The sequence below is a fragment of the Procambarus clarkii genome, chromosome 62 (assembly GCF_040958095.1).
Source record: "Procambarus clarkii isolate CNS0578487 chromosome 62, FALCON_Pclarkii_2.0, whole genome shotgun sequence".
Taxonomy (NCBI): Eukaryota; Metazoa; Arthropoda; class Malacostraca; order Decapoda; family Cambaridae; genus Procambarus; species Procambarus clarkii.
Window position 1 is genome coordinate 23,518,826 of NC_091211.1, and position 11,126 is coordinate 23,529,951.

The 11,126-nt window shown below is 41.0% G+C and overlaps 1 protein-coding gene across 1 annotated transcript; it reads left to right on the forward strand.

The window, feature by feature from the left end:
- Nucleotides 1-1,171: 1,171 nt before the first annotated feature.
- LOC123766605 (exoskeleton protein RP43-like) lies at nucleotides 1,172-10,780 on the forward strand. The gene is made up of 8 exons (XM_069308101.1): nucleotides 1,172-1,316; nucleotides 3,279-3,483; nucleotides 4,555-4,765; nucleotides 5,710-5,846; nucleotides 6,126-6,281; nucleotides 7,157-7,382; nucleotides 8,104-8,237; nucleotides 10,411-10,780. Exons 1-8 carry the CDS (start codon nucleotides 1,206-1,208, stop codon nucleotides 10,428-10,430), a joined length of 1,200 nt encoding a protein of 399 aa, XP_069164202.1. The 5' UTR covers nucleotides 1,172-1,205; the 3' UTR covers nucleotides 10,431-10,780.
- The last annotated feature ends 346 nt before the right edge of the window (nucleotides 10,781-11,126 follow it).

The window sequence follows — 11,126 nt, forward strand, 5'->3', positions numbered from 1 at the left end:
GTTCTTCATTTGCGGAGACCCGTATAGTCGCCATGGCTTGGCGTTTTCCCGTGATAATTCCCTCTCTCTTCTCTGGAAATATTAAAGTTCTGAAAATATCTGTTGAATCCTATGAGGTCCCAAGCATACCTTTGAGGACACTTTCTGACTTTTGAGGACACTTTCTGACCTTTGAGGACACTTTCTGACCTTTGAGGACACTTTCTGACTTTTGAGGACACTTTCTGACCTTTGGGGACACTTTCTGACCTTTGGGGACACTTTCTGACCTTTGGGGACACTTTCTGACCTTTGGGGACACTTTCTGACCTTTGGGGACACTTTCTGACCTTTGGGGACACTTTCTGACCTTTGGAAGCGTGTAAATCTTGCTTTAATTATTTTGTTCGGTACCTGGAGCGCTCTACATATATGTTGACTGGCAAGAGTGTATTTACTTAGTTGTGCTTGCGGGGGTTGAGCTCTGCTCTTTCGGTCCGTCTCTCAACTAACTACAACTAACTGTTACTAATTTTTTTACACACACACACACACACACACACACACACACACACACACACACACACACACACCACCCCCCAACCTCCAGGAAGCAACACGTAACTGCTGTCTAACTCCCAGGTACCTATTTACTGCTAGGTAACAGGCTCATCAGTGTGAAAGAAACTCTGCCCCATTTGTTTCTGCCTGGTCCGGGAATCGAACTTGGGCCACAGGATTACAAGTCCTGCACGCTGTCCACTCAGCTGCCAGACCCCTAACTCAGCTACGTGTGAGTGAGTGAGTGAGTGTTCGTGACTCCTACGTCCGGCTGGGAGCAGGGCGTCGAACAGCCTATGAATAAGGTGACAAAGAAGGTTATCATAAAGAATTGGAATAATATGATTATCATTATTATCTTCCGCTATGTAGCTCTTGTGTTTTTTTCCTATCTCTGTCCCATAGAACGTGACCAGCCCCCCCCCCCCCCCCCTCACATAAAAAAACATCAAATCCTTTCCTCCCCTTTGTATCCTCCCTCCTTCTCCCCCCTCTATTCTCCCTCCTTCTCACCCCTCTATTCTCCCTCCTTCTCCCCCTCTATCCTCCCTCCCTCCATCGCCCCCTCTCGCTCGACGCTGGTTAAATACCAGGTCGACGTGATCGTAAAGGTAAATATTGGAGTGAAGCGACCAGCTGTCGTCCTCCTCCGGGTCTTGGCAGCAATGGTGTGCTTCAACACCCATTACCGGCGCGCTCGTCTGCTGCTCCTGCTGCTGCTGCTCTCTCTGGTCGCAACCGATACTGCCTCAGCCTCCAAATTAGTCAAGCTTAAGGTAAGCCAAGCAAGGAAATTTCTAACTCAGGGTGCCTGGTTGTGAGGTAGGCTGAAAGTCATGGACAAATCTGTGTGTGTAAGTGTAAGAAATTGTGTGTTATTGAATATGAACGAAAGGATTAGATCTAGGATTCTTGCACAGATTTTTACCATTTTTTTAAGTTCTACACTTGAGTTACCGGTACTCATGGGTGGGTATAGGGCCCACTGGATTCAGTTTCCCACCAGCCAGCCGAGGCCTCTCCTCGTGCGCCACACAAGAGACAACATACAACATCTGTACTGACTGTGCTCACGTATTACTTAACCAGCTATTCACACGTATATGCTACTCCTGCATTCACGCTCTCTGTCATCCTACTATCGACGCACAAAATGATACTATGATTCCTAGTTACTAAATCCGCCGATTTGGATTTAGTAAACAAATAATCCACAATGTAAAAAAAAAAAGTACGCTTGGTAACATTGGTAGTATGAAGTCAGTTCACTGCCGGGTATGGTGACAAACACCCCTCTTTCCATGTATTTAAATATACATATGTACTAAGTATACATACATATGTACTAAAATCATCACAACAATAAGTGTTGCTTTTCAATTATCCCCAGGGGGGTCAATTTCATCCAACCACTTGTGCTGGACGGTAGAGCGACGATCTCGCTTCATGCAATTTGGCGTTCAATCCCCGACCGTCCAAGTGCTTGGGCACCATTCCACCTCCCTCCCCCCCCCGTCAGATCCCAAATCCTTGTCCTGACACGTTCGTAGTGCTATATAGTCGTAATGGCTTGGTGCTTTCCGCTGATAGTTCCCTTCCCTTTCCGAAGGGAAGTCATTTGTCTCTATTTGGAACACTTGGCGCGTTCGATACCTGTGTTCGCCTTGTGGTCTTTTGCTTTCGAACTGGCGTCTTGAGATGATTTTTAGCACCTTTTGTATATATCCAGCGACACAGAGTGCTACATAGTCTTTTCTGCTTGACGCCGTCTTTTGATAATTATTTTATTTTTACAAAACCTCTTTAATTTCAGTACGGCTAACTTGGGCTATAACTACACACACTCATATCAGAGGGTATACCCGGCGTTGCTCGGGTCCACATCTTCACTACACGCTCTATTCATCACTGTAGCCTTCCTCACTACCCCGTCCTCAACCATCATCACCTCGACCTGTCCATCATCTTCCTTCTCCGTCACAACCTTCCCTCTCTTTCACCACTTTTCCTGTATCACTACAACCATCTTCACTGCGCATTGTCTTATCTATATCTGTACATGGGAGAAGTAAATTATCAGGAGAAAGCGCCAATCCATTACGACTATATAGCACTGGGAAGGAATCAAGATTTAGGGCGGGACGGGGGAAAGGAAGAACGATCTTCTATATCAATAGAAAATGTTTATTTGTTCGAGGATCGAGGACAGACGCTTAGGGCTAGTCTCACCAAAGTTTGCAGGGTGACTAGTGGTTGTTTTGCGGATAGTCAAAAGCAGGTGGGAGTCGAAATCCATGTCCCCCTTTGCCTGAAATGGCAAGCTACATCAATTACTAATATCACTAAATGCTGGACTCGATCTTCCCTAAAGATTCATCAAGAATATTATCATCTACGTGACTAAATGTTAGTTTGTGTTTGTGCTTTACTGATGAATTGATGAAAACAGTGACAAGATTCAATTTGTGTCTTTAGTGGGCCTGGCGCTTTTCGACAAGCCCGGTTTAGCATCCTTGAAGGCGGATGGGAAATAATACAATTACAATACAATACAATTTTATTTAGGTAAGGTACATACATACAATAAATATTTACAAGGATTGTTTGACTTATAGGTATAGCTAGTACATACAATGCCTAAAGCCACTATTACGCAAAGCGTTTCGGGCATCACAATCATAATCACAAAATAGTAATACAATGCATACATGTTTTTTGCTTTTCCTGTTCATTTCTAGTCACGTCAGGATTTAGCCACTGAGAGCAGCAGTGCCCCGGACTGGATTTCTTGGGACTCTAACACTGAAATATCCGACACTGGAGACTTTAATACAGATGATGACTACTCTGAAAGTTTGACCACAGAAGGATCTGACACTGAGAATTGGTATGCTTCAAATGATTCTGTGGCTCCAGACCCATCGTCCTGCGCATACCCTCAAGGTCAGACTTCTCTGTCTCTACTGTTTTACCATTTATTACATATACTTGTATAAAACAAAAATATTATATATTACATAGCATAAAAATTTTAAATTGTTGATTTTCCAATGGAATTACAATATTATAGTAAAAACAATATTAGGAAAACTATTATGTATACGAGTACAAGTGATTGTAAACTATTATGTATACGAGTTCACGTGATTGTAAACCATTATGTATACGAATGCAGAATAAGGCCTGCGAATAAGAGTTACATACGTGACTATTTGGAATGTGAAAAAATCGCAGAATTCAGAGACAACACGATCAATGGAACCCAAGAAATGTGTAAGTACTTCATTCAAAACGATGTACTGCCGGGAATCTTACCGAAGTATCCAAAATTTGCTTTCTGTAAGATAGTGCATGAATGACTGTAAAGCTGCCGCCCAGTTGGGTGGGTGTGGAGCAAGACTAGTAACTGTGTGACTCACCATAGATGTAAAGTGCCTTGTATAGTGACTGTTGTGAGCCTTTTGTTGAATCACTTATGATATAAAAAGATTATCGATGTGTACATGTATTTGTGTAAATGATTGTATATATATGTACATGTATATATAACATTAATGATTGTGTAACTATAGCTTCAAAAGATTGTCACTTGCTTAGCTAAATGAACTATGGGGTTCAGTTCCTGAACCGATTATGTGCCTCTGTAACCCTTTCCACCACCGCCCACGGGATGAGTATGGGGTGCATAATAGAGAATCAATCACCACTCTAGTTGTTGATAAATGTATCTGAAATTCGAAAAATAAGGAAAGATTAACTTGATTGATGTACAGTACATAAATGTTCACAATGCGATATTTATTTAAATGATTGAGAAATTGGCCTCAACCATGACTTTTGACCTATAATCACCCCTGCCAGTCTTTTAGTTACCTATAACTGACGTCATTAAACTAATCTCCTTGAATGTTGGATCAAACCATTTGCATACATATTCATCATTTAAATACGTCCCTAATATGAACCTAATCATATAACAACGAACTCCTCATCTTTGAACCCCTCCCCATACAGAGGCGCTGGGGTCAACCTCGGGCGTGATCCGCGTGGGGTCAACTACCGAGACCTACTTGGACAACCAGGACTGTGAGTGGTGGCTCCAGGCACCTCGTGGCACCGTGTTCCACATCACCTGGCTCTCCTTTGACCTGGAAGACGATGATGAGTGCTCCAGGGACTATGTTCAGATACAGGACGTCTCCACAACTGGCCAGATCTTAGCAACGTAAGTTGAATGTCATAATGCTTGGAAATAAACGCCCCTGAAACTTAAACATTATCCAGTAGTGTAATGGAGAATAAAGTTTATTGTTGACCAGATCACACACTAGAAGGTGAAGGGACGACGACGTTTCGGTCCGTCCTGGACCATTCTCAAGTCGATTTTGAGGCGCTGAGGTCAACGACTTGAGAATGGTCCAGGACGGACCGAAACGTCGTCGTCCCTTCACCTTCTGGAGTGTGGTCTGGTCAACTTACATGAGGGGTCTAAAGTATAACCGAAATGGAAACCTTTTCGAAGGAAAATCATATTAAAAAATTCAGATATCGATGATAGCTTCTGAAATTTGGATAAGTAGTTAACCCCTTAATTTTTCATTTTGTTATGAATATTTGAGAAAAATGAAAGGAAAACAAGGTTACGTAAGAAATAACAAAAAATTAAGGTTTAAAGTCATTATTTTGTACCTGAATTTACCTGAGGGCTGGCCTCACTAGTGGCCTCGTCGAGGTCAGGAAGCCGGTGGCTTGTCAAAGATCCTCCCATTTGTCCTTATAATTTTATCCAGCTGAATATTGAACTGAAGCAATGTTACTGCATTTACGGCTTCGGTGGGTAGGCGGTTCCATTGGTCCATAACCCTATGGCCGAAAAAAACATCTCATGTTTCTATACTACATTATGGTTTGAGATTGAAACTGTTGGTCCTTGTTCGTGTTACATATGACCTTTTAAATACACGTTCAAAAAGCAAGCTAATTAATGACTTTTATGTAAAATAAAAAGGTTTATCTTCCCATTGTGCAATATTAGCCGGAGATATGTGAATTGATGGTAATTTAGGGATCCATGAATTCTCAATGGCTCACACTAATGCTAAGGATTGACATAAATCACGCATGGTGGTTCTTAAGCACAGCTTCGCAATTTATATTGTCTGTCTCCAGTTGGAGGTACTGTGGGGCGAGGCTGCCAGGAGGCTTCAGTACCATCGGCTCACAGGTGGTGGTGAGGTTCCACAGTGATGGCTCTGGCGTCAGGCCAGGCTTCACTCTCTCCTACACCGTTATCCGGGCGCCCATTGGTATGACCTTCTATTCCACCTAATATTCTAATAGATATTGTGACGAATGTATTATGTTCAGTAGAAGTGTTTACGTTTATCAAGGGCCTATCTTTATTAGCTTACCATATTTCATATATCTTGCCTTCATTAGTCGACCATTCATCGCCCCTAATATCTAAATGAATGAAATATATATATAGTTATATTAAAGTTTTATATGATCATATATTTGTTCCAGTGTGTTTATAATTCAGTTTGATCCGTATAATAAAGTGTGTGTATTATGATTGCTTGCAGTAACGTGGAGTGCTGGCTCAACCCCATCTCCGGCGCCAGACGGGATCATAGACATCAGCGGCCCTCCCAGCTTCCCTCCCAGCGGCCCTCCCAGCAACCCTCCCAGCGGCCCTCCCATCTTCCCTAACGAGGAGGCGTCCTGCAGCACTAGACAAGGTATATAGATGGAGGTTCCCTCTGCTGTTCCCACTTTTCTTCGTTCCACTTACGTATTACTCTTACACTGAAGTGTAATAGTAATAAGCAAGTGGAAGAAGACACATCCCTGAGGTTCGTCTTCGTGTCTAGCGTCCATGCATGTCTATTTTAATTTTATTTTAATACATATACACACACACAAACACACACACATGTATAAATATATGTATGTGTGTGTGTGTGTGTATACAATATATACAATCAATTTATTTGAGTTTGGTAGGATTAGAAGTGTATTGTTGAGTGTCATGGTTGAGTTGTGTGTACTAGATGTACTCGCTTGGATGTACTTACCTAAATTAAGCTCTGTTTTTGAAATATTAGTAATTTAATGCAGTGACTCAAGGCTCTTATTTTGCCTTTCATCTTCACATTTAAAACTGAATATGTTAGTTTCAACTTTTTCCTAATTGTAATACACTTTATTTATCTTGGAGTCTTTTGCCTGTTTTGAATTAAAGATTTTATCAGTATTTAAATTGTAAATAAATAAAAATATATTATTATACCTTAAACGTATTTCAATTAAATTACAGTTAATTGAAAATCAGCCAGGCTTCATTATTCCCCCTCGTGTCCTGTATTATTCCAGGTTGTCATACCTATGACAGCCGAACGTCTACCTCAGGATCGACTCATTTTCTCGTCCTATGCATGTCACCTAAACCCATTTAGAGTCACCATTGACCAAATAGACAATACTTTACCTGGGAGCTTCTTTAGGTTCACATAGAGTTGGTCATTTTCAAGTAACTCTGAACTGTCTTTAACTTGCTTTAAAGTTAGGTAGTTAGTATGTAACCCAGCAAGTGACCTCTCCTGACCACTGACAGAGATAGATGGACTCTCTGGCATCTTCAGCGCGGGATCGACCAGCTCCTACTACCAGAACAACCAGAGATGTGAGTGGCAACTCGTGGCACCCCCTGGCACTGTTCTCCGCATCACCTGGCTCTCCTTTGATTTGGAAGCCCAAGCAGAGTGCCAGTACGATTACGTTGAGATACGAGAATCTTCCTCAGACGCTGCTGATGTCGGTAACTGCTGTCAGAATATCATGTAAGCACAACATATGTTTGTGTCCGAGAACTAATTAGTTAATTATGAGGATAGCTAACTTTTGGTAAATTACTCTGGGGATAAGGTAAGGTAAGGGAGAAAGCACTGACTATTTGGACCAAGGAGGGTCGACTTGCTAGAAGCGGGGTTGTCACTGCACCGGCCAGTCCAAGTGAATGGGTACTATGTGAATAAATGAAAGTTTCTATTGAGAATGGCAGTTGCTATTTGTTAAGGGTGCCTCCTGTGGATAAATAGGTATCTTCGTAGACAATTGGATGTCCAAGGAAAGACTAGGAAGCCGTCGAGAACACGTGGATGCCCTAAGGGACGTGTAGATTTCCTAAGGGACAACTGGATTCCCTAATGGATTTAATGTGTTATACTCATGACATTTTTGAATTAGATTTGAATAAATTGGAATATTTCCACTTGTAATGTTTGAAAAATTTAAAAGCGATGAACATAGTTAATTGTAAAACACAATAGAGTTTAATAAAATATATCTGTGTTCACTTCACTGTTTTAACTATCAACGTATTACCAATATTGTATCCAGTTACACAGTATATTCATCAATTTTTGTCATCGTTGTAAGAAAAATATTGGTTAGATCTATAAAACAATTTGCACATCACATATATATAGTTATTGATTTGATTTGAATTGGAATATTTTGTACTTCATCGACAGTGTGCTAATATAGGTTTCTGCTCCCCAGTCGGAGGTATTGTGGGGCGAGGCTGCCAGGAGGCTTCAGCACCTACAGCCGCCGGGTGGTTGTGAGGTTCATCAGTGATTCCTCCGTGGTCAGGCCAGGCTTCACGCTCTCATACACCTTTACTCCGGTCAACGGTAAGGATACAAAGTCTTGCATTGTACCCAAGACGGTTTGAAAGTAGGTTTTCTAAGCTGACCTTACGTTACCTAGCCCAACCAAATCTAGTGTAGTCTAGCCAGCCTGACCTAAAGATATATGTGATTTTAACGATTAGAAAGTGAGTTTTATTGAAGCACCGGTGTACCGATTGATTATACCATAACAGTAGTGTGTGTGTGTGTGTGTGTGTGTGTGTGTGTGTGGGTGTGTGTGTGTGTGTGTGTGTGTGTGTGTGGGTGTGTATGTGTGTGTGTTTACCTATTTATATTTTCCTATTTATTTTTGCATTTCTTTGGTATTCCTCTTTCCTGTTGTTGGTCACAGGATTCAGTGACTTCCGATCTATATTACTCTAACCATATCGACTTTTGATACTGAGTCTGGAGTGATTTTCTACTACGTTCTCGATTTTATTTTTTTATTTTTCTGCTATATGTGTAAAAATAATTGCTCACTATTTCTTGGACTCCTCTACTCCTCGAGCTTCCATTTGCGTCTTTTCAGTCTGTTGTTGTTAATTTTTAAAAATTTTCAGTTTTTCTACCTCATCAATTATCCCGAGTGTTTTAATTTTATCTCAAATATATACATTTTTTATTACTGGTATTAAGTTCTTGAAGCCATTTCTCGGAGGTAGTTTATCTCCTCTCCCCAGCCTGAAAGGTGCATCCCCTCGCCTATTTCTCGTATATTCTTTGTGATGCTGCATTGGCCAATTTTTTATCACAGATTCCACTAATTTTACACCAAAGACTTCAGTCATTTTATGGGGATTACCAGTCTGCCTCTATTGTTGAAGTTCCCAACAATTAGTACTTTGACTTTAATTCTATGCATGATTTCTCGATGTCTTCGTGTTCCCGTTTGTATAGAGGTATGTGTTCTCGTATGTAATGAGGCATGTATGTATGTATATTTGGCGCTTATGGTCGCTGCTTCAGAGTTCTCTAAGTTCTAGTTATTATTTATCTAGAGTTTTAAATCTTCCTCCTTGTCTTTGTTTACAGTTTTTCCTAGAAGATCACAGTCATTTATCGTATTTTATCTGTCTTTCGAGGAGAGGGGGGGGGGGAGTTCAAAGGTGCAGGTGTAAATAATTGTGAAGAGGAGGAAAGTCCTTCACTAGAGAGGTTGGAGATTGTGGATAACAATCAAGGACTTTCTTGTTAATGGCGTGAGTCCTATTTGGATTATTAGGTCGAGGGGTGAGGTAGCAGAGATTGTGGAGATTTCACTTGAACTGGGTGTTGGATGGTGGATAAGCACTGAAAGAAATTGGAGAGAGGAGTTGGTGTCAAAGAAGAGTTGAGGTAAATAGAGATATGGGTGCAGGTAAAGGAGGTGATTTTTGCAGTGTTGAAGAATAGGTATAAGACTAGTTGCAAATGTGTGTTTAAAATACGTTGTATTTGGGACAGAAACAGTGAGCAGGCTTGAGGAAATGGTAGTTGTTTGCAAGTGGAAGATGAAATCTAGACATAAGGGTAGGTTCTGGCTCGTTGGGTGTGGAGACAGAGGATGGAAACGTTTGGGAAAATGTGTTGGGAAAGATTTCACTTTGAATGGGATGAAGGATGGAGAGTAGAGTTAGGTAAAAAGAGCAAGCAAGAGTATAACGGGAAGGAGAAATATGTAGGGGAGGAGAGGAAGGCAGAAAAGTAGCCAATAACAAGAATTATGATTGGGAAGGAAAAGGGAATAAAGGCGTGTCAAATATTACAAAGATCTCATGGGTATTGTTTGTGTTTGGCATTAGTACCATGTACTCTCTATACCCTCAATGAATTAATCTTTCATTCATGCACATGTCCTACGCAAACCCCTGCCAGGGTGATCTCGTTGTTGATAGTTTTGCCTTTGATAAGTAACAAAGGTCATCACCAACAAGCAAAACAGAGTTAGAGAGTAAACGCAATTGCGAACATCTGCAATAAAGCCAAAATTGACGCTGTGAACATAACGTCGAATCCAGACTATATCCATATCAGAAGCAGGAAGAACAAGGCCTCCGCGGCGGGGTTTATAGTGCATCCTATAATAAAAGTGACCGAATATGCTTAAAATTTCTTGAATCAAACATGCTAGAATTCACAAACGTACGTGTGCCTGCCTTGTTGATAGCCCCAACAACGCTCGTGTCTCCCACAGGAACCAGGAGCAACAAGTGATCTTCAGGGACGCAAAATTTAACGTGATAGAAGCAAGCAGTATTACGACACAACCAGATGACTCTGCAGTCATCTAACGCTTCATCACCAGAGAAATGAATGGAGGCATTGATGCTCTTATTGCTAAGTTAATAATTTTAAAATATAATTTGTAACACATAATCCCACATATTTATAGCCTCACCCCCACCTTTGCCTCACTATCCTCACCCATATATTTTCCTTTTTATAAGCACCAGGCTTATATATCTCTGAGAGATTTAATAAAACTCTAATTAGCGTAACTTAAACTCAGAATAATGAACAGTCTCATACTGCTCTTTCTATACAAACACAAATAAATATTAACACAAAAATGGTTAAGTGTTTATAACCTTAGTGTATCTAATCTATATAACATTGAATGCCTGTATATTTGTCCAAAGTTGAAGGTCAGCCGCTTGGGTATTATCTTCGCCAAACTTTGCACGGTCGTTGCAGTGGGGTACGTGCCAAACATGGTGCCGTTTATGGTCAGCTCCACTGATGCGAGTGCAATGTGGCACATGCTACTGTAGTGATTCTTATGACAACTCTTGCATTCCGGCTCGACTCTGAAAAAAACTAATTCTTAATATATCGTAAAACACGGTACTGATCACGCATTTTTTCTTGCTCATCATGCCCTCTAATAAGATGAAGAATTTTTGAAGACAG

Coding starts and splice junctions, on each gene's coding strand:
- LOC123766605 (XM_069308101.1), top strand. CDS start 1,206: ATGGTGTGCTTCAACACCCATTACCGGCGCGCTCGTCTGCTGCTCCTG. Junction 1,317..3,278: donor CCAAATTAGTCAAGCTTAAG/GTAAGCCAAGCA, acceptor GTTCATTTCTAG/TCACGTCAGGATTTAGCCAC. Junction 3,484..4,554: donor GTCCTGCGCATACCCTCAAG/GTCAGACTTCTC, acceptor CTCCCCATACAG/AGGCGCTGGGGTCAACCTCG.